The 23,055-nt window shown below is 40.3% G+C and overlaps 2 protein-coding genes across 5 annotated transcripts in view; both read right to left on the bottom strand.

The window, feature by feature from the left end:
- Positions 1-10,082, bottom strand: part of fryl (furry homolog, like) — an 86,320-nt gene extending 76,238 nt beyond the window's left edge. For all 4 annotated transcript variants that reach the window (XM_050056050.1, XM_050056052.1, XM_050056054.1 and 1 more), the window contains exons 1-2: positions 9,935-10,082; positions 5,239-5,308 (exon numbers count right to left, since the gene is read on the bottom strand). The gene's annotated coding sequence lies outside the window, so the exon portion shown is untranslated. The remainder of the gene's footprint in view (positions 1-5,238; positions 5,309-9,934) is intronic.
- Positions 10,083-15,494: 5,412 nt separating this feature from the next.
- ociad2 (OCIA domain containing 2) lies at positions 15,495-21,087 on the bottom strand. The gene is made up of 7 exons (XM_050055880.1): positions 20,911-21,087; positions 20,738-20,822; positions 19,634-19,687; positions 19,484-19,531; positions 19,242-19,386; positions 18,861-18,935; positions 15,495-16,125 (listed from the first exon to the last, which is right to left on the bottom strand). The coding sequence occupies exons 1-6, from the start codon at positions 20,995-20,997 to the stop codon at positions 18,863-18,865; spliced, it is 492 nt and encodes a 163-aa protein (XP_049911837.1). The 5' UTR covers positions 20,998-21,087; the 3' UTR covers positions 15,495-16,125; positions 18,861-18,862.
- Between the last annotated feature and the right edge of the window lie 1,968 nt (positions 21,088-23,055).

Here is a 23,055-nt window from a genome sequence, read left to right as displayed (position 1 = left end):
CATGTGTGTATCAAACTAGCCTGCTCATATCGCAGTTACCACTGATATCGGGACAACGTCATCATGGAAGCAGAGCGCCCACACTCCATTTACCCCATGGTTAACACCATTAGTGCTGCCAGCACTGTTGCCATTGTTTACAGAGTTAGCACTGTTAGCTACTAGCCACCAGCTCAGCCACGTCCTTGTTGAGAACTGTATCCAGACAACTTACATGCTCTAACTTTAACATAGAGCCCCTTAAAAACAAAAAACTGCCACTATCACTGTCACAAGGTGCCAACTGATTTTGCAAATGCAAGTTAAACAGCTTTTTTCTTAACTTAAGCACTTTGCCATAGAGACATAACTTTATCTAAATATGCAGTCAACATATTGTCTACAAGTATTCTAGTGCTTTTAATGTATTTAGCTATAACAGTTGTAGTAAGCCCTGCAAAGTAAATAACATTATGTTTTTAGGTAGTTGTTAACCATGTCTGTAGCACAGTTTAATAACATCTCCATGAATTATACTCAAGTTTATTTCTGTTGCATGTCCTCATGTACAAGTAATTATCTCCTTTATAAAGGGCTAAAGATACTAAGGCAAACATGCATTGTGTGTAAGACCAGTAAGTGTGGTCATAAATGTATTGAGGAAGTGTTTACACCCTCTACTGCAGCGTGTGAAAATTTCAGTGAGATGATGTAACTGTTTTAGTATACAAGAGCCTGAGGGGGGGGNGAGCCTGGGGGGGGGGGGGGGGGGAGTAAAAGAAAAACAAAAATCACCATTCTCTCCTTTACTTTCCCTGAGTGATTTCTCAAAATACTACACAAAAACAGTGCTGTTATTTCTTCATTTTAACTGTGCTTTTTTATGAGATCCATCCAGCACCAAACCTTGCCTGCAGAGTAAGCACACAGTGGAAGAATGCAATGTTAAATGCAGTGCAGCAGTTTTGCGAAAACTCTGCCCTCTAGAGGCTAGCTGGCAGAAAGCACACCAAGCAGCACTAATTGTTAAAATCTACTGACAAGCCCCAAATAGCTGGGAAAAAAGGAAAACGCTCAGCAAGATTTGATGGCAAACCACCAGAAAGCTTTTTAGAGCTGGACTCTGGCTCACAAACGCCTTTTCAAAAAGCTGGAATCTGAAAACGCTGCATTTGTCCAAAGCTGTCAATTTTTTTGAAATGGATTGCACTTTGTTTTCTCCTCATAAAACTACATTCATTTATTGTAATATCCATTTCAAACCTTTACAGTCCACAGAAAAAGTAGCTGATAAACAAGAAAAAACATTAAGGCCTACCTATAAAAGCACAATCTCAAAGGATGGCAGTCTTAGTTTAATAATTTAAACTATTCTGGTCCCATTGGGTATTGAGTGCAAGAGGACTCTTCAGTCACTGCTGGAGACCACAGATGCCTACACAAAGGGACTGATTTGTAGTTTAGTGTCAGATTTAGCCTTCTGAATGTCCAAGCATTTCTACAACACGACTGCAAGTGGGTATGTCGTTCATTATCATGACATCAAATCACACCAAGAACTTGTGTGATTGACCTCTCATGTGCCTAAATGGTCTGTTCTGGTGATGACAACGCTACCAAGAATTCATCAAAGTTGGTAAGCAAAACTACTACGTCCAGCCAGGGTAAAAAAAAAAGAGTTGATAGAATTATTAGGACAATATTTTACAGATTATTATTTTTATTATTTTAAGACAAAAAAATCTAATCAGGCACGATAGAGTTGCAAGGAGGGACATTTGTCAGGATAGTGCAAGACTGAGGCTGAAGCAAAGATGCAGAGAGGCTGAGGCAGCAGATCCTGGTAGAATCACTAAATGAGTCAGAGAGGGAGAGAGAGGGATGACTGATGAGGCAAAGATAGCCATCACCCGGCCAGAGCACCACAATGGTCAGTGGAGGCAGCTGTGGTTTGTTGGGGCCAGGTCTGTGGTGCTGTTGAGTTAGAACAATACCCCAGCACAGGAGGCCCAGATCCCAATCAGCCCAGGAATGTGGAAGAGGAAGCTCTGGGAACAATGTGCAGCGTTCCTATGCCGTACTGGGTCCCACCCGCCTCTGCCTTGTTCTGCTTTCAAGCAGGAGAAAACAGGAAAACTAGTGGGCTGGGGCCCAGAAGTCAGAGTCTGTTTTGCAGTCAGCTGGGGGGGCTGGACAGCACACAGTCAGCACAACCCTGCTACAGTCATCACTTTGGGTGTGCATATATCTGAACTGCTACACCACCACTTGATGTCAGTAAACAGTTCGAGGTCTATGTCAAGTAAGCTGAAGATCAAAACAATGCTGCACTGCCCTCTAATGGTACAAAAAGCTCCCACACCATTAAGCTTACAATCCTGCTTTCCTATGCAGGGCTCTCGAGTGTAACCTGAAATGATGAAGCCATAAAATTACATTTCTGCTTATGTGTGTACATGACAGCCTTCACGCAACTTCTTATGCATAACTATTTCTTAACATCCTGCTCCAAGTTTTAGAGGTTTACACCAATAAGCGTTACATAGATCAAAAGGGCTGTTAAGGAACAAACCTTGCTCCGTAATAACTACAGTCAAAATTCAATTATTGTTTATTCAAAGTCCTGCTGTGTGAGAACACATTTTTTCTTTCTGTTCTTGCTTACAATCTACCTTCTGCTAAACACAGCTTCAGTTTGATTTCCGCACATTGCTACTTTGTTTATGAACTTGTAGAGGAACCTACGAGTTAGGTTTGAGTCTTTCATCTGCAAACAGGAACAAGAAATGCAACAATGTTCAGCATTCAGACACTCAGACAAAGAGATCAAGCAGGTTCTGACCAGTCCTGATTGACAGTTGCGAGGCAACCCACAGAGAACTTGGTTGTCACTGCTGAAGAATGTGACCTGACCAGACCCTGCATCAAAATGGTCCTCCTTTCTCTCCTGACCAATTACCATTGTCAGATGATGCTTGTCTGCTGGCCCAGAGGCAAAAATAATATGCAAAAACAGTATTTAGAGGAACACACCAGTGCAATTCAACTTCACAACCTTTACAGTTGCTTAAGCAACATGGCTTAACCACAGACCACATTTTAAACCTTGTTTTCTTGAGGATGTTGACCAGAACTAAAGCTGCTGAGGGTTATAAACAGAATACCATAACAGAATAACATATTTTTGTAGGTTTGTTCAATTTTCTAAAAAGGAAACTGTCAAAAATTGAAACATAAAAACAGGTAAAGTTACCAGTAGTGCTGTCATGGTTTGTGCACTTCTACCGAACCATCACAGCAGGGGGGTCATGGTCCAGTGCAGGCCACCGCACACAGAATATACGCTTTGTTAACTGATAGAAGTAATGTGGAACCAAAGTTCACATGCGCAAGTTCTGCCTAAAAACTTTTAGCTGTACACTGTTACCAACATGCTACGGTTAGCACTAGAGTTATACCGATACCGATACCAGTATCAGAAATGCCTCCGATACAGCCTATGACCAATCCGATACCACGTAATGCCTCACGTCATTACGCATACGCATGCTACAGGCAAACGAAACGGAGTGGAGTTTAAAAAGCATTCTACTGTAGCCTTAAAAAGTCTTTTTTACCAAATTGTGTGGCTGCAATTTAACCTGTGTCTTGATCTGTGTCAACACTGGATAATAATAATAAAAAACAGTTTTATGGCATTCATTCTACTATTATGTATGTATTTCTTAATATTTACATAGAGTTTTAGGAGTTGAGACATACAACAATTCATATCCCATCCATTTTTATTTTACGCGCTGGTATCGGATTGGTACTCGGTATCAGCAGATACCTAAGGTTCAGGGATCGGAATCGGTATCGGGAAGGAAAAAGTGGTATCGGTACATCTCTAGTTAGCACAACAAGCGGATTAGTGTGCACTTTAGTGGGTGCACATGAATGACGTACCTGGAAGACCCGTCTGCAGGTTCCCGGTGCAACAACAAATAAGAGAGTGCTGTATAAAATGAGGACCGTGTGTCTGCGTCACTTCAACATTGTAGGGTATGCAAATGGAAGCAAGTGCTAATGCACATGAGACGGTGTGCTCAGATGCCAATGATGATAAACGTTTGGTGCTTTGAATGTTTAAATATAGCCCAGGTGGAACTAACTATCATCCTATTGCACAAGTTTTATTTCCATTGTATGTACTTTAGGTACAGAAAAGCTGCTCTGTGTTCATACACTGTAATACAGAAGTGTTTAATGTTCCTTACTTTTATAATGAAAATAGTTTACCAAAGTTCCCAGTGGACAAAAAGCTGCCTCGGTCCCCAGCAAGAGGATTTTGACTGTCTCTGAAACTTGTACTACTGTCTGTTCAAAATAAATGAAAAGAAACGTATCCTTATGCATTGGAGGTTTTCTGCTGTACTTGATCTGAACTCCTGAACCGCAGTATGAACTGACCCGCGGCTTTTGTGTACTGTGACACTCCTAGTTAAAGGTACAACTGGCACAATGCTACAAGACAGTCTACCGCTGTATGACACGAGACACTAAACAGCAGCTCACTCTGTGTTGGAACATTTAAGGAGACTACTGTTGTGCTACCATTTTCAAACCATTTCCTAAATACCCAGCTCTATCTGGCTGCTGCTTTTACATGGTGCACGTGCTATTTAATCTAATATAAACAAACTCAGTTTATTATTTGTGACAAACGCTTTGCTCTGTGTACTATGAGGAAAGTTAACTACAGAATGTTGGTGTGTCGGATGTTCATCTTATCATCTGACTCTCACAATCTTTCCATTGTTTTCAAATAAAATGAACATGGTATACAAAGAGAGCTGTAACTTTGCTGTGATAAGGTTATGAGCCAGCAGCCTCCACCTGACCACATTAATCATCTACTGTACGTCTGATAAATATACATTATATATACACAAGTAGTACCTGTAACAAAACGTACTGTAAAATGTTTGGCCTACATAGAGATTCTGTATAACTGCAGACAGAGCAGAATGGGGCATTTATCACCTTATGACCGCAGCACGGACAACATTTACTGACAGAATAAAAGTGAAGTTATGCAAGCTGAGGAAGAAACTAAATGCCAGCATGAAAAGACCAAAATTTCTACTTTCAGAATTCAGCAAGAGGAAAACAAAGAGATTAATCCAACACCCTGTTCCTTCCCACACTACTTAGCGTCAGTAAAACCTTAACCACACCGCACAGTGGAACACTGCCCACTTAACCCGTGTGACGTACCTTAAGGCCATAGAGCAGGGGCTGGAACTGGAAAGAGAAAGGAGGGTCCACAAGTTCACTGCACAAGAATCTGAAACAGAGAGTGCAGAAAATCACGTTTTTAACAAAAAAAAAAAACAGCACACTGGCAAAACATCCTCTTTTAACCTGAAATTGAAGGTAAATCCAATTTGACTGGTCACAAAACATTAATATATCATCAGCAGCTGTGAGAATAACACGTCTTTCAATAGTTATGTCTTAGAGCTTTCCTGTTGACAGATGAAATAATGGCTTTGAATGGCAATCGGTGTGCCTTATTTCAGACACTCTGACATTCAAGGGATTTGATTCTACATTTATTCAATTTAAGTTTGTTCATTGATTGTATGCTACGACACAGAACAACATCCTGTATAACGATAGGGCTGTAAGGGCAGAGTGTTGTTTTACAGTCCAATCTTGGTCACAGCAAAGTGATAGGTCGATTGTTGGCTTCAGCCTGGTTTGCTCTGTACTGGGACAGGATTAAAACCTCCTCCTGAGCAGAGTAATAATCTGAAGATTACCCACTACATCCAAGAGGCAGTTACATAAGCGATCAGAGCCTCCAAAACTGTACTTTCCCTTCAGTTTATCATCACAGTGGCTGAAAGGGGCTCCTTTTATAGTCAGGTAGTCTCACATCCAGCCAAACAACAATTGTTACTGTCTGTTTCAGAGCAGAATGTAGCATATTCTTCACTTAAAAGGTAGGTACTGTTCACAAATGTTATCCATTGACATTAGACTGACTGGCTGACATAAATGAGTAACTTTTAACTCTTATCAAACTGAAGTCATACAAAGGAAGGAAGAAGAAGCCACTGAGTCACACAGCAGCCAGACAGAGAAGTTGAGGTGTGAGAATTTCCACCCTAGCACAGAGGACAGATGGTGAGAACGGGTCAGCGTCGATATCAAGTCAAAACAAAACTAAACAAAACAAAAACCTTGAGGGCCCAAAAGTCATGTCACAGAGACATATCATTGCACATACCTTATCCCACCCACCACAAACACGGCAGAAAAAAAGCAGTTCTCAGACGCAATCACTCAAGTCTCACGCAGACAGACCTGTGAATAATACATCTGGCTTCCTGTTCCAACTCAGCGACTCCAAAAAACAAAAAAGTGTGACCACAGAAAAAGGGTAAGCCAAACCCTGAACACGTCCTGAATGCTGTAGCAAATACAGCCACAGACTAAGCTCCTGCTCTAAATTTAGGCTCTCAAACACATACATTTCTCTGGTTGTGCAAAAAAAAACATCTCATATCGCTACATAGCTCGCTAATTCTTCAAACAAATCAATGCATTTCTCAGAACTTTGTAAAGTTAAGGAGTCTAAACACTGTGCATTTTGGTGTAACTGCAACATGGGAGAAGGGCTAAAGGTCAGCAGAGCGGAACTGACCTCATCAATGGTTAACTTGACTCATCTAATATCGCCCTGCAATTTTCTGCAGCAAGGATGCTGCAAATAGGAGGCTGATAGCCCATCCAGGAAATAAGAGCCCTGACAAAGGCAAGATTGTCCCATCTCATTTCACTCTGTTCCCTTCAGCTTTTTGCCACATATCAATTTCCACATAGCCTGCGACAGTTCAGTGCAGTTTCCTTCAAGTTCACCTTATCATTGAATCACAGTTGAACAACATTAGAAAACAAGCTCAAGAATGTCTAATGCGATGTGTTTGTTGTACTTGTCTTGAAGAAGGAGGGCTAGCTTATAGTCAGAAACAGGCAGTGTGCTACAGTAAATTGGACAAAAAGGGAATAGCCTATATCTGGCTCTCTCCAGAACTAAATGACAGGCCTGGCCCTGTTGTAATCACTACCTCTCAAGCGGAAACATTACTTGCTTCTTCCGACTGGGAAGAAAAGCACATAAACAAACACCTTTTTACATGTTTCAACAGATATTCCTCTTATCTTTATTTTGCTCCTTATGGCAGGTTTTGGCAGAAAATAAGGAGTATTATTGTACTGTCAATGGATCTAAACATGGAAGAAACACTGGAAACTCAGCTGAGGCCGTTTTGAGGGCAAAGACAGGGTGGTTTCTTTGGCGAGGGCAGACCCAAACATCAATTATGCTCCAAAACCTCTCTCCCAAAGCCAAGGATAATCTTCCTCAGCAGGGCTCAATTATAGGTTATTTTGAGCTAGACTCGGCCCTTATTGTGTGCTACATTACGCCAAGTCTTTCAATGGAATCAATGAAAAGAATCCCTAACCCATGTAAATCAGAGTAAGTAATGTTGTGCTTTAATCTACATCGCAATGAGAAGAGGAGGAGACTTTAGGAAGTTAGCTTTATAGAGTTCAGAGAGATGAAGACCAACTGCTGACTTCCAAAACACTACACAACCATCATTCATTACATAAAAAACTGTTTCACTCTCAAGTTCTCTAAAGATACAATTTCTGTTGGGTTCAATGCTCAGTGCAGGGAAATGTGAACACTAGCACACAGGGGAATTGGTTAGGGACTATATATGTCTCATTTTGTACATGGATTAGTGTACATTTATTATGTTGATCTGTTGTACGCATGATATCTATTGCATGTCTGTCCATCCTTTTGCCCATGAAATGTTTTTTTTTTTTGAGGGAGTTTTTCCCTTATCCGCTGTGACAGGGACAGAGGGCTGTTGCATGCTGTAAAGCCCTCTGATGCAAATTGTGATTTGTGATATTTGACTTTATAAATAAAACTGAATTAAATTACATTGAATATTTAATTGAATGGCAAGGTTTTCAGTCAAATGTATGAGTATTTCCTTCAAGTTTTATTTGTTCAGTTGTCCAGTTAATAATTTAGCCATGTGCAAATGAAAACACACACACCTGGATCCAACTGGTCAGTATCGGTCAAGATAAGAGGTCATCTACTGTAATCTGGTCAAATAAAGTGAAGAAATGTGTCTCTCAGGAAAGAAAATTCAAATAACAAAATAAGTTGGCAGAAAAAAATCTGCTGGTATGCAAGCAGCTGGTAATATTACACCAAAAACTGTATCAGTTGATCAGTGCTGCAGATTTCAAACATACCACATGCCCCCCAAAAATAAGCAAGTTAGATGTTAGATGAAAAACACAAATTTAGAAATTGAGTTGCTATTTCTGTATTGCATAATATTTTTGTAGTCACCACTGAAATGCTGAGTTAACAGTTAATCCTTGCAGGGGGCAGTTTAGTGAGGGGCCAATGCGGGGCGTTTTTACAGAGCATGGGTTTTCATCCCCATGCTCTTCAATGCCATTAATGTCTTACCAGATTAAACCAAACACACTAATTCACTGGAATTATGCCCCAGATAATCACAAATAGAAGGCTATCTGCAATCGAGGGGGATTCCCTCTAGTTTGTGCGTGCACAAGAGAACACACTACACATCTGTACTGCCATCAGAAGCTTATCCTGGCAGGGACGCATTGGGATCAGCCAGTTGCAAAGACTGATGATCTACTAGGGCTAGCACAACATTGCAAAGTCTTGGTTATGAAATGCTTCAACTATGAGCGCCACTTAATAGCAGAGTCAATTGGCAAATGTAGTTACACCATCTCATAAGACTAACTTCACTTTTTCATGCAAATATGCAAGTTCTCACATAGTCCACCCTCGTGTTGAACACAAACTGACTTTTCTTCTGTCACTGTGCCTCAGTCTGAAATAGCTCGGCCATCTCCACCTCCAGCCACACAGCAGACTGACCAGATTCCTCTCTGTCTGTACCCAAGTGCCACTTCTTGTGTCTCAACAGAAAACGAACAAATGCTTCATTGTGTGTCCGATGCACTCTGAACATGGAGAATGAAGTCCTCAGAGGAATGCTAGATGCAAAGCTGACAGTTCTCTCACTGTTGTGCCAATGCAAAGGAGCCACCGTGCATGGGCATGTTATGGCTTTATACCTTCAAACAGACCATATTTCAAAGTGTGACCTCGCACACACACAAGAGTGTTTCCCTGGATATAGGCGAAGCAAGACAGCTTTATTTGACTGTTTTATGTCCCAGATAAATCTAGTGCATTAAAACAACACAAGGTTCACTGAGTAAACTGTGTGTGCAGGGTTATTTTGATACTGCGGGTAAATATATTGTGTTGATGGTTCTTTGTCTGACATGAATAGTTTTTACTAACAAGACAAAACTATGTCCACAAAGAGAACTAGCCACATTAAGATTTGGTCATTTATAGTGAGGTAACGTACATGGTTGCTTTTAATTAGCATGTAGCCTTGTGTTGATACTGTATTGAACTGCTAATGTTGAGCAGGAGGCTAGCTAGCAGCAGCAGCAACTTGATTTAGCCGACCAGCCAGTTGTCAACTAACGTTATAAGTTAACGTTCAACACGCTAGTATGATAGCAATGTTAGCAGCTAGCGTTTTGGCAGCGTTAAAACTAATGACAACATAAATCTGAACGGTGATACGATTTAACTTGCGTGGTAGCTAGGCGATTAACTCACATTAGCAGAGGAGCCAAACTCCTTCTTTAGCATGCTACGGCATCCAATTTTGGTACCACAGTTGGAAAGCTAACGTTAACCTCAACGGCAAAGTTAATCGCGGAACTTGACGCAAGCCAACGTTAACTACATTCGATAGCAAACCGCCGTGTCCTCAGTTACTTCAATATTCGTGAAGCTGACGTTACTCACAACTTTTGTTTCCTCTCCCTCTAGTTGAGCTAGGTAGCTTAGCTTGCAGACGTTCTTTTCATTTGCCGAACAAGCTTCAACGTCCTGGCCCTCCTCCATTGGAAGGATTTGCGTAGTGGTGTGATTTTTTTTTCTCAGTCTGTTTCGGTGTTGGGAGAGCTCCACTGACAGAACAGACGGCAGCCTGTTTGTCCCGCCTCCTTGGTCGTGATTGGCTGTGGTGGTGTACGCCTACATAAAATACAGCTTTTTATTTCACCAAATACGTGGCAATCCGGAGAAAACGACCTGTTGATTGGATGACGTCTTCGGGTGACGTTCACATGGGGTCCACTTTTTTATCCTAACCGGCGCACACCGAAACTTGAACTAGTTAGGCGGGTACTAGGAGCTGTGGCGCTGCAGTGACAGGTATGAGCCAAAAACAAAGCGACCTTTAGAGGGAAGGTACACCACACATGACACAAATAAGGACTTCTGTTGAAGTAAACAATATTATAAACACTTCATTGTTAAAGATACTAAAAGGGCACATTACATTACATTGGAATCTCTGTAAATGAAAGTGTATACTTCTAAATTGGGTAACAGACACAATCCCAAATTAAAACACAGTGACATAAGGTCATACTTGATCATGTTTCCTTAGTTTACTTTACATGTATGCTGCATTCTAAAGACAGTGTACTCAGGAGCCTTTTATGTGCTTTATTGGATTATCTGCACCATTCTCACTAAAGCAGTGGCGTGCACAGACTTTTTGAAGGGCAGGGGCAAAAAGAAAAAAAAGGGCACATACAGCCACTGAAGAGGGCACTTCATTTCATTTCATTTATTTATTCCTTTTGACCCCTCCCTGGGGTATAAGGGGCAGACAACAAAAAATAACATTAACAAATCAGGACAGGCGGCAGCCAATGCACAGCAAAATAAATAAAACAGAATTTGTGTACATACATACAAGTCAAAGCAAATCAAGAGAAACTATTCAAGATTTTCTTTAAAAGTTTCAACAAATTTGACAAGACCTTTACTTTTCGAGATTACATTAACTTTGAAACTTATAAATATTTGGATTTGCTCTATAGAACTGTCCGACCAACTCTCTTCTCTCTTTATCAAAAAAAGAACACACAAGTACATAATGATATTCGTCTCCTCGATTGCCAGTCAAACAAAGAGTACATTTCCGGGGGACATTTTCACGATCATACCTGCGCTCAGAGATAGGTAACTTATGATTTCCACACCGAAACTTAGACAAACAAACTCTTTCGGCAGGTCTTAACATAATCAGATAAGGTTCAAAAGTGAAATCAGTTTTAAACAATTTATAACTATCACATAAAGGGATACTTTGCAATTTCTCATGCCATCTCTGTAGTTCCATATCAGATAATCTACGTTCAATCATTAATTTTAAATATTTAGGGTTCATCCGTCCAGGTCATGCCATAAGTACGATAAACCACAATCATCAAGAATATTTTTAACTTTGGAAATCCATTTACACTGAAAAATATTGTCATCATACAAAGTCTTGAAAACAATAAACACAGTCAAAGAGATTTTTGCTGTATTATGACTAATTAAATGTACCCAAAAGTTAATCATTTTCATGTTTACCTTTAAATCTAAACTATTTCGACCAAACTCTCCATAAATAATGCACTAAGTCCCGCGTGTTTTTGAGGGCACTTTCGACATGTTTATATGTTATACAAATGGCACATTATATAGCCACATGTTTATATGTTATACAAATGGCACATTATATAGCCTTACAACAGACTAACTAGACAGACTACTCAGGTTAGTTTGTAGTTAGGATCAGCATCCACGAGAACTGTGTAGATTCAACATTGAAAATTTTCAATAAGTAGATGCCATTTCCTGTATTCTGGTGCATTTAACACCATATTAGCACCAGATAATCCAAACTGGTTCTGTGAGATATAGTTCTGGCTCAATTTAGATCAAAAATGGGCCCAACATAAAAGTCATTACAACAGTAATGTTTCATAGTATTTCTTGGTCCTAATAGTCTTCTGGAGTTTACTGTGTTTTTACACCCAAGATGGCTCTGTGATAAAAACACACAGGGAACAATACACATTTAAAATATTTATTTGACACCTCAAACAAACTATGATTAAGCATGGACATAAGTGCTGCTCCATTGCTGCAGGTGGCAGGGATCGATCAATGAATCAATGAATGAATCAATCAAGTTTGCCAACCAGGAGGAGGGCACTTTAGCATGCGTTTTTACCACCCAAGAGGGCAGTTTATCATGTTTTAACCAGCCAAGAGGGCAGTTTATCATGTTTTAACCACCCAAGAGGGCAGTTTATCATGTTTTAACCACCCAAGAGAGCAGTTTAGTGTGTTTTTTGGCTCCCAGGAGGGCATTTTGGCTGCCAAGAGGGCACTTTAGCGTGCGTTTTGGCTCCCAGGAGGGCACTTTAATGCGCGCTTTGGCTCCCAGGAGGGCACTTTAGCGTGCGTTTTGGCTCCCAGGAGGGCACTTTAATGCGCGCTTTGGCTCCCAGGAGGGCACTTTAGCGCGCATTTTGGCTCCCAGGAGGGCATTTTGGCTGCCAAGAGGGCACTTTAGCGCGCGTTTTGGCTCTCAGGAGGGCATTTTGGCTGCCAAGAGGGCACTTTAATGCGCGTTTTGGCTCCCAGGAGGGCGTTTTGGCTCCCTATAGGGCACTTTAGCGCGCGTTTTGGCTCCCAGGAGGGCACTTTAATGCGCGTTTTGGCTCCCAGGAGGGCACTTTAATGCGCGTTTTGGCTCCCAAGAGGGTACTTTAGCGCGCGTTTTGGCTCCCAGGAGGGCACTTTAGTGCGCGTTTTGTGCTGGTGTGGATTTTTTTAAAAAAAATTTTTTTATCAATAATACTTACAGCCCGCATTCATACCTCATCCCTCTCTTAAGTAGTTAGGAATCTGGTAGAGCATCTTAAGTATAGGAATCTGGTAGAGCAACCACACGAGCCTCCACCAATGGTGATTGTCTGGTCCCAGTGCACAACACCTCATTTGGTCAGTCTGTTTTTTCTGTGAAGGGGACAAAACTCTGCAACTCTTTTCCTATTAATTTAACATTAGAGACACGTGGCAATATTTTTAACAGAGGACTCAAACTATGGCTCAAATCTAAACAACGGTGCCCACATGAATAGGTCAGGTCTGGTTCTGTTCTTGGATTATGTTGTCTTTGCTTTGTAGCTCATGTTGTTTTCCCTTGTAATGTTAATGCATATTTCATTGTCTGTACTTTTTAAAAAGCCTCCTGTGGACAAGTGTTGAGAATTAGCATGTATGCTAAAACACTGAAGCAGTGCATCTGGTTTGTCCAATGTAATTGTGATGTCCATACCAAATAAAATCTAACAATAATAATAATAAAAATAATAATGATCCCTCTGTATAAGACATGGATTAATACAGTTCAAGGTCGTCCACCGTGACACTTTAGCTAAAATGTTACCTTCTGTAAATCCTGAATGCCCCAAATGTAATCAAAGTCCTGCCACTCTGGGCCACATGTTTTGAGCATGTCCGGTACTAAAAAGCTTCTTGAACTGTATTTTTTAATCCTTCTCATGTGTGTGGTAAAAAAAAAACCTTTCACTGCCATCTTTAATGTGACAAAATCAGAGGTGAACTTATTTGCCCATCAGAATAACGCTGTAGCATTTGCATCTCTCCTGGTCTGTCATATCATCCTACTCTACTGGAAATCAACAAAGTCTCCCTCATTTATACAATGGACTAGAGAGATGCTGCGGCCTCTTTAATTAGGAAGAGTAAGATATTCACTAGGGGGATCTCAAAGTTTTATACAGCCTGGTCCCCTTTTATAAGAAACATAGGAACCATGTCCTTTGCGTGAGTTAAACCTTAATGTCATAACATACTGGTGCCCCTTTAACTACTAGAATCATAGTATTGAGACATTAAAGACAGGAATTTACAACCCGACCACTCTGTACACTTGTATCTTGCACACATTTATTTATTTTTTTGTTGTTTGGTACATACAAGGAGAACATACAAACTCCGCACAGAAAGGTCCCCCACCCCCAGGTTCAACTGCCCCATTTCAAACCATGAACCCTCTTACTGTGAGGCAACAATGCTGACCACTGCACCATCATGCCACCCAAAGTACAGTATTATCAAACTCACATAGACAGTTATTTCTGTCTGTCATCACTGACACAATGATTGATACAATTACCACTGTAAGTAAGCTGATAACACTCTCCCTTCCTCATTTATATTTCATTTCTTATTTCAACAGAAGACAAAAGATAAGATTTTATATCATTTTAATTGCACTGGCATCAAATCTACTGCAGATAGTCGACAAGTCTAGTCTACCGAGTTGTCTCTCAAAGAGTTTGAAAACAGAAGTTATGATGTCTCTTTTTTTTAACAGAGCAATGTAGATGCAATTGACAATTACACACCCATTACAAAACTACTGTTTTCAAATGTGAATTTACAAGAAAAAAAGCTTTCTAACAGCTCAGCTCTCTGCTGCCATCAAATATCAGCTCTGTTATTGTCTGGTCTTTTAACTAGGCTGCAGCACAGAGACTGCTCATGTCAAGATTTTAAGTGACACTGATTTAATTATAGACTTTGGCAAAATCCCAGTAACAGGGTTATTGTTGTGTTTGCTGCATTCAACACAATCACTGACATTATCTTATTACACAGGCTGGAAAACTGGGTTGGATTTTGTAGCACAGGCCTAAATTTGCCTAGTCCTATAATTGCATGATACTGGTTGTAACATATTTTAGAGAACAATAAATATGTGGTGTTCACCCAGGGCATATGGAATAATTATACTCCTATGGCACTACTGAACAAGTACACAGAACAAGTGAATAATGAGCCATAACTGAATTCAGCTAAACTAAGGAAACATCCTTTTGCCAAATAATAAAGTTAAGAAGTCAGCGCTCACTTTGAATCCTGAACAACTAACTTGGATTGGACATATATTTCAGATTTAGTATTATCACCTTCACATAAGTTGGCATGAAGACAACCGTGTCGATGCATTTATTTATTTTTAGGGTGGGCTACTGTAATCGTGTTCTAGCAGGACTCTCCAAAAGGTCAGTCAGACAGCTACAGCCCATTCAGAGCTCTGTTCTTAATGAGACAAAAAAACCTGAGCACGCAACTCCAATTCTCAAATCACAGATCTGCTTGTGTGCTGTGAACTCTCCAAACTTTGACTAGTTTGCTTACTGCTCAAAAAGTGGAAACAAATGAAGGTGAAGCAGCTAATAGTCTCTGTATGTACCATTATTGATGTTTGCCCTATATAGCTCCTACATACTCTACCTTGAGGTATTGTTAGTTGGATGATTGGGCACTTAAAGAGAAGCTGGACCTCTATGAGGCCATTAAACATAAAAATAGAATGATCACTCAAGTTTCCATCACTCAAATAAACACAGCAAAAACTGTAGTCATTGTATGTACCAGTGTACTGTAATGTGCACAACAAAGATGAGATTTGTGACAAATATGCTGTTGATTTTTTCCCTTTAATCAAAATGAGCAAATATGAGAATACAGAGATTTTAATTATCTAAACAAACCTGTACTGACAGTGACATTTCCTAACATTTTTTAATGTACATTTAATACAGGCAACTTGTCTGATATTTAAGGCAACATTTATTTTGTTTAGTTGTTGTAAAAGTGTATTGCTGTTGATACTGAAACTAAATGATTTGTACCCTTAAACTTCTTTATGAAAAAATAAGTTTGTGCTCTTTCATTTCTCTTACCCATGTCTCATATAAAAACTTCATTACATAAAGAACCTTGAGCTGCCTCTGAGGATGAAATGTGCTATACACAAAAACATGCCTTGCCTTTATTCCAGTGGTGCACTGCCTATAAGAGACGTTGTACTGTTACAAATAAAGTGGAAATACATGAAGAAGGATTCATGACTGGCTGAAAGGTTAGTGGCTCCCTCTAGTGGCACTTTTGTGTATGGTACCTCCTGAATGATTATGATGTACATTATATATATATATTTAAAAAAGGAAACATTAGACAAATTATATGTAGTATTTATGATATTAAAGAACCAGAAAAGCTGCAACTGATTGATCCACGCTGACAGTCTTTCAGTGTTTTGGATGAGGCTGAAAAACAGAATGGTAAAATACATAAACAGTGCGTTCAGGTTATTTTAACATGAGTGTGTCAATGTAAACAGTATGTAAAGGAAACAGGGAACAGCACTAATAAATACTTAAAGACAGATTTGCCTTTTCTTCATGGTTTGCTATTTTATGTTTGTGAATACTAGTTTGTTTTTATTACTCAGCACCTTGTTAATTTATCTGGACCAGGGAGGCTCAACTTAATATGCCTGGGGGCCACTTTTGCAAAAGGACAGGAGGCCAGGGGCCAGTCACAGCCCCCCATGCACAGGTCAGGTGTATACAGGAGCATTTCAAGGATTTGGGGACACTGGGGGCTTAGCCAGTGCCTCTGTTCAACCTGGTCTCACTCCCATCGTGTCAGATACTGACGCTTAGTCAGTTGCCCATTTGCATCAGACACCGCTGCACAGAGGCACTCTTTAGCAGCAGTATGAGACAACCCCGGCAGTGGCATTTTTTGATGCTCCAGGAAACTACAGTAGGCTGGGCTGACAGGTCATTGAGATGGATGGGTCAAACTAACCCCAGACTTTCACCCAGACTTTCACCCACTGCTCGTGTACAGTATGAAACCAAAAGTCAGTTGTTGTTTTAATAACGACGTAGTGCGCTAGTATGCTGATCATGCCATACCAATGACGTATGTCACATGACGTTACATTACAATAGTAACAAGTGTACTTATTTTAAGACAAACTGATGGGTTTTTTTCAACCTAACCACATGCTTTTTTTCAAAGATATAAATTTCTGGGGTGTCGGTGGCTTAATTAAGTGGATAGAGCAGGCGCCCCATGTACAAGGCTGTTGCCGCAGCAGCCCGGGTTCGAGTCCAGCCTGTGGCCCTTTGCTGCATGTCATTCCCCCCCTCTCTCCCCCTTTCAAACTTACCTGTCCTGTCTGTTAAAGGCAAAATGCCCTAAAAAATAGATAGATACATATATAGATATAAAGTTCTTTGCATTTAATTGATAGGTTAATATTAGCATGAAAGGGGGAGAGAGAAGGAGGGGATGACGTGCAGCAAAGGGCCATGGGTCAGAATCAAACCCCCGGCCACTGTGGAAAGGACAAGGCCTTTTATTTGTACATGGGGCGCCTGCTCTACCAGGTGAGCTACCAGGCACCCCTAGCCATGTGCTTTTGTTGCCTAAATATAACAAAGTAAACCAAAAACAACATTAAAGACTGTATTTTAATTAGCAGAAACTAGCTGTAGTCACTGTTTTTGGCTACGTGTGAAGCTACAAAGCTGTGCCTCTTTCTGGGTCTCCTGATTGGTCGTATTACAAATATCAAACATAAGAAACTCTTCTATCTTTTGACTTTTGCTGCCAGGAAAAATATTCTGCTCTTTTGGACCAAGGATGCTGCTCAAACAAAAAAGTCGTGGCACAATCTTATAATGCAGTGTGTTCCCAATGAATATATCTCTCGTCTGCTTCACTCCTCAGCAGAGGCTTTTTATAAACTCTGGGACCCTCAGTTAAAGTACATTGGACCTATAGTGTCATCTTCCATATTACAGGGGTTTCCTTAATTGGCTTAGCCTGTAAATCGGTCTTCTTGTAACCTTATTTGTCTATACAGCCTATTTGTTTGTTTGTGTGTTGCTGCCTTTGTCTGCTTGTAGGAGGCAATGAAGGTTGGGGATGGATGTAATGCCCACTATTTTTTTATTCATTTATATTTTTTCTCTTATTTTCTTATTTTTAACGACTCAGTTTATTTGTCATGTTGTGTCCGAGCTGCTCTGTTCTGTGTTGTATGGAAAAAATGTAATAAATATATTCTTGCAGAATAGCTGCTGCTCCACTTGGCTCAGTCTTGGCAAGGTGCTGAAAACATCAATGAGTCCAGATTGGTAGAAAAAGATTTCCGCACACTTACATCTATGCAGTGTCTCACTTTATCGCTGAGCTTTCCGTGTATTCGACCTTCATCAGAGAATACATTAGGTCTTCCACCCTTGTTTTATATTGTGGTACTGTATGACAAGACAAATATGGCTTCCACTTGTATGCCTTTCAGTTTGCCATCCATTATTAAAAAAACTACAACTCCCAGAAGGTGGAGCTCCTACCACCAGGGTTGCACACACGTGTATTGCATACCAGCCTGTCCATTGTTGCCTAATGTATGCTCTGATGAAGGTCGAATAGACCGAAAGCTCACAATTAAGTGAGACACTGCATAGGTGTAAGTGTGCCGAAATCTTTTTCTACCAATAAATAAATTCTTAAAGAAAGAAACAGGCAGAAACTGTACCACTGCTGTGAAAATGGAAGTTTAAAAAAAAAAGAAAAGAAATGATGCATGTTACGAGCGTAAATTGACATGTCCCTGAAAGTCCAAATCTGATGCAGCAGGGGCACCCAGTGCATCAGATTTTGATGTGACGGGCCACTGACCAAGTGTCAGTATTCAACAAGTTGAGAGTGAGAATGTGTTGCTCTGTCTGGGGGCCGGGGGATCCTCCCCTTGGTACTTCTTTTTGCTAAATGAGCTATTTTGATGCGTTTTAAAATGCACTCTGGCACCTTATTTACACTGAAAGTCCAAAAAAAAATTATCAGTGTGACTCGGTGGGGAGCCATGTGGGCCATAAGTTGAGTATCACTGATCCAGACTGTGCACGAGTGGGATTATAAACTTCAGCTTTGCTTCACTAAATGTGTTTCTAGATGCTCTGTCAACATATGATCCATTTACCTCTAGCTTTTCAACTGTTCTGCAGGTGCATCTTGAGCTTTTTTCTTACACTCTTCACACACATGGTGGCAGGCTCTGTTGGGATAACATTCAGGTCAGTGATGCATATTTATAATATTTTAATTTATTCAAGCAGAGGGTTAAAGATTAAAGTATTTGAATGCTGTGAAAGTCGGTTATCTTGTCATACGCAAACAAAATACCAACAGGAGTATCTCCTTCAGATTATTGCCCCTGCCCTGAACAGAATCTTTGTACATGTATAACTGTTTTTACATTAACAAAGCATCACATGAGGGAGATAAGCTTCAGCAGAATTTTCTAAGGATCTTTGATTCCCACCAAAATGAGAAAGTGACATGTTTAAACTGTATTCCCTACCTGTGTCCATGGCCAGACTTATTAAAAGGTCCAAAGCCGGGCCCCTCAGACCAGGGTCCACCCTCAATGCCAATCTTTTGAAACTTGCTTCGACAAGTTCCAACATAAGATGCTTTCCCCACTGCAAAACCAAGGATCCCAGCAACTGAAGGACAAAACATCATAGTTAGGGACCAATGATTGCTGAGAGATTCTTACAAGCATTGCTACCTGGTGAGTCAAAAACACAGGATGGTACACACCCGCTAGTTTTGGAAAGTAACCAAGTCGCTTTGATTGTTTCCAGACGCCTGCAGGGGGAAAAACACTTGAACTTAAAACAACTGGAATGGGGTTTTACATGTGTCATTGTAATGTGGCGGATCAACAGGGTTTGAATGTCAGTGCTTTACCGTTGTAGATAAGACCACCAGTCACAGCCATGCTACCCAGAGAGAGGGGCAGAGCTAAATAAAGAAAGAGAACAAAGTCAAACAATACAACGGTCAGGAGCTGATCAAACTGACTGATTAAACACTTCAAACTGCTCCTCGAGTGAGACGCTTTCACTTCCTGTCACAGATTGATCCTACTTTGCTTGACTTGACTTTAAGCTGACTGATCTTTGACCTGCGAAGTAGTAAGACTCAATTCATCCAACTAATTTGAGCAAAAGGGCGCAACCTGACCCAGGAAGTACTGATTGCTGCGATTTCATGTTTATATAACTGCATGGTGAGAGAACACCAGCAGCAGCTGCGTGGCTGGCAGCGAGTAAAAGGACAGGGATCGAGGATAAAGACAGTAAGTGTTGACACAAAAAACATGGATCACTTTCAGTTTGTGAATACTCATACATTGATACTCATGTCTGGTCAGCTAAGCTAGCTCCAGCAGCTTATGCTCACAACCCTGAGTTTCTTTCACGTTGCTGCAGTAATTCTGGTCTGACAGTGGCATTAGAGCGTGGGTGTGCATGCCTGGCATATCCTAAACCTCTTGTTTGCTTTGCAAAACTTGTCAAAGCAGGTCATTTTTTTAAGGGATTCAGTTTGGCATATAGACATGGGTGAACTCAGGACACTCCCCGTCTAACTCCACCCATCCTAGACTTGGAACAAGACCATATCAGCCAAAGTAAAAGACCTTAAAAGATCTCTTTCTTCACTGAAAATAAGCTCAGAAAATAAGCACGAGTAAACAAACATACTGTAAGCATGATTAAGATGGTGGTTTAATTGTAACATGACGAAAAAAAAAAAACATGTAGTCACTTTAAGGTGGCTCTGTGCCCCCATGTGGGAGTGTGTTGGGGGCCACAGATTCCACAGAGAGGAATGTAAACACAGCATTTAGTAAACAGGGTGTTGGCTAATGAGCCCTGCCCTGCTGCTTCAACTACAAAAAACGTGTAATACATCTGTAAGAATATACCCACGCAGTCTGCTTTCACAGCCTGAGTCATCACACAGATTTGTTTGCTACAGTGATTAGTAAGAAGTGTGAGAAAAGAATACCTCTATACCAGAAGCTCTCCTCTTGGCACTCTTTCCAAACCTTCCTCACATCATCTCTGTGGACATGCCGGTCACCCATAGGGCACTTGAGGACACACAGGACAGGTTAGGTGTCATGTCTGATGGCCATGGATGCCCACATCATCCAGTGCAAATCATTTGGTGCCTCTCACCTTCCATTCCCCTCTCCCTGCAGCTGGAGCAGCAGCAGCTTCTCCTGTCTTCACTACTATAGTTTCTTTGGTTGTTTCAGAGCTCATGTTGCAGGAGCTTTCTGCCTCTTCTCTGGACCAGAACTGCGCAACTTTCTCTGCCTTGTGTACTTCCTCCCTCTCAGTGTCTCTAACCTGACTGGTTGTGATAGCTCCTCCCCATGTTTTTATCCCCGCCCCCCCTTAAAAAAACATACCAGAGGGCCTGTCTATTAAAGAAACAAATCTATTGAATAAAAAGCAACTCTTTAGATATAGAATTGTGCAGGACAAATGAAATTAGATGATTTACTTATATTTTAGAGGAATAGTGAAAAACTGTGTCATTAAAAGATGTTTATCTACTTGTCACGAAATGCAACACACACACTGTGGCCGACAGTTTGGACTCACCTCTGTACAACCATCCACACCTCAAAAACACACCTTTATTTGGAGTGGCCATTATTTCTTTTATGTATGTATACTAGTAAAATATTATTTTCCATTTGCATTTGCAAGTGAGTATGTTAGTCATACATAGATGTAGATCTATCTTTTGGAAAGTCACAGCATTAGACTGAATTTAAATGGATGCAGTAAGTATGTCTAATAGAAATGGTTTCATAATAAGCCTCTAGTTTTCTTGTTCTTGTCAGGTCTTGTTAAACATGTCTTATGGTAAATGGACTGCACTTGTATAGCGCTTGTCTGACTGGAATTTTTATGTTACTTTAACATAACTTTTTGTTGTTATTTGAGCATTTAATCCTATGTAATATGAACATAAAAACATTGAGTACACATTTCACAACATTTTTTTTTATTTCATCGAGCTATAAAAATATATTGTGGCTAACTTCTCAATTGCAGGAGTAAGGCAAAGAGATTAATTCTGAACCAGGACATGCTCTGTATTTCGCCTCAGCACAACTTTATGAGGGACGTCATGGTGCAAAATACCTTCTACCACACCATTAACTGTAGCCTGTTAGAACCATTGTGAAATACATAAACATTAATCTCTGCATAATGGGTTGTGTGAGTGATTGAGAACACATTTAAACACAGTTTTCTTCGGCTTACGGCCTTAAACACATTGTCTCAAACTGGTAAACTCCACAAATTTATCCCCAACACGCCAACATATGTTAAGTGCATAACGATAGTGTTGTTTATTGGCCTTAAACTAATTAGGCAAAGCTTTAGTTAAATTAACTCAAATCTCAATAAATAAATTATGTCAAGTGCACCAAGTATGAGTTTTACTGTCAAGTGAATATAAAGTTTTTAGGACAGAGGCTGGTTTTATTACAGTGCCCAGTGACACTGTTATTAATGGTTTATTACTACTTATAAAAACTACAGTGATATCAGAGCCAGTTTCCCAAAGACAGATTAACTGAGGGCATTTCAACAGGATTACCCTTTCTCTTGTTTCACTGTACAGAAATTCCACTATTGACTCTTAATTGAAACCTTCCTGTGTCCAAAATATTCCTCAGAAATTTTGCTTTGGTATGCAAGAAAATAAGAAGTGCCTAGCACAGTAAAAGCATTGTTCTGTACCGATAATGTTACGTCAAAGGTCAGCCTCTTTGAATCAGTATAAGCAGTCACTAGTTGCAGTGTTGCAACCTGCAAAGAATGTCTTGTTATATTTTATACACTGGCATTAAAAAGTTTGGAATCGCTGTTATATTGATGTTTTTCTTCTCGCCTTCAATAATAACTGGTTTAACAAAGATAAAAACAGTTTTCAACTTTCATTTAGTTGATGTCCCCACAGTGTTACATGGAGAGAGAGAAAACTGCTGAACTTGGATGTTGAATTTGTTTTCCAGTCCAGGGAAAGTGTGAGTAACCCTCAACCATTATCGAACCACAATTGTGCAACTGGGCTTCAAATATTCAGCTAGGTCATTGTTCTTTGTGCCCTCTGCAGTCTACTCAATCATTAGATTGAAGGAAGACTTCACCCACAAAATGACATTTGTATATTAATTAGTCATGTTGTAATCCCTCAAGTTTGTGAAGAAGACTTTGGTTTTCTTGCATGCCTCCACAGAAAATGGCAAACATATTGATGTATTAATTAACTGGGGACCATGATTAACAACAGCAATA

This window comes from Epinephelus moara, chromosome 10 (assembly GCF_006386435.1).
Source record: "Epinephelus moara isolate mb chromosome 10, YSFRI_EMoa_1.0, whole genome shotgun sequence".
Lineage (NCBI taxonomy): Eukaryota > Metazoa > Chordata > Actinopteri > Perciformes > Serranidae > Epinephelus > Epinephelus moara.
This window is presented reverse-complemented; position numbering and strand designations above follow the sequence as displayed.

Bases quoted from the DNA above. Each gene is read 5' to 3' on its own strand.
- ociad2 (XM_050055880.1), bottom strand. From the start codon at position 20,997: ATGAGCTCTGAAACAACCAAAGAAACTATAGTAGTGAAGACAGGAGAA. The intron at 19,688-20,737 runs GTATTCTTTTCT...TTCTTTATTTAG, and splicing joins GGAGAGCTTCTGGTATAGAG to CTCTGCCCCTCTCTCTGGGT. The intron at 19,387-19,483 runs GTGTGTACCATC...TTTGTCCTTCAG, and splicing joins TTACTTTCCAAAACTAGCGG to TTGCTGGGATCCTTGGTTTT.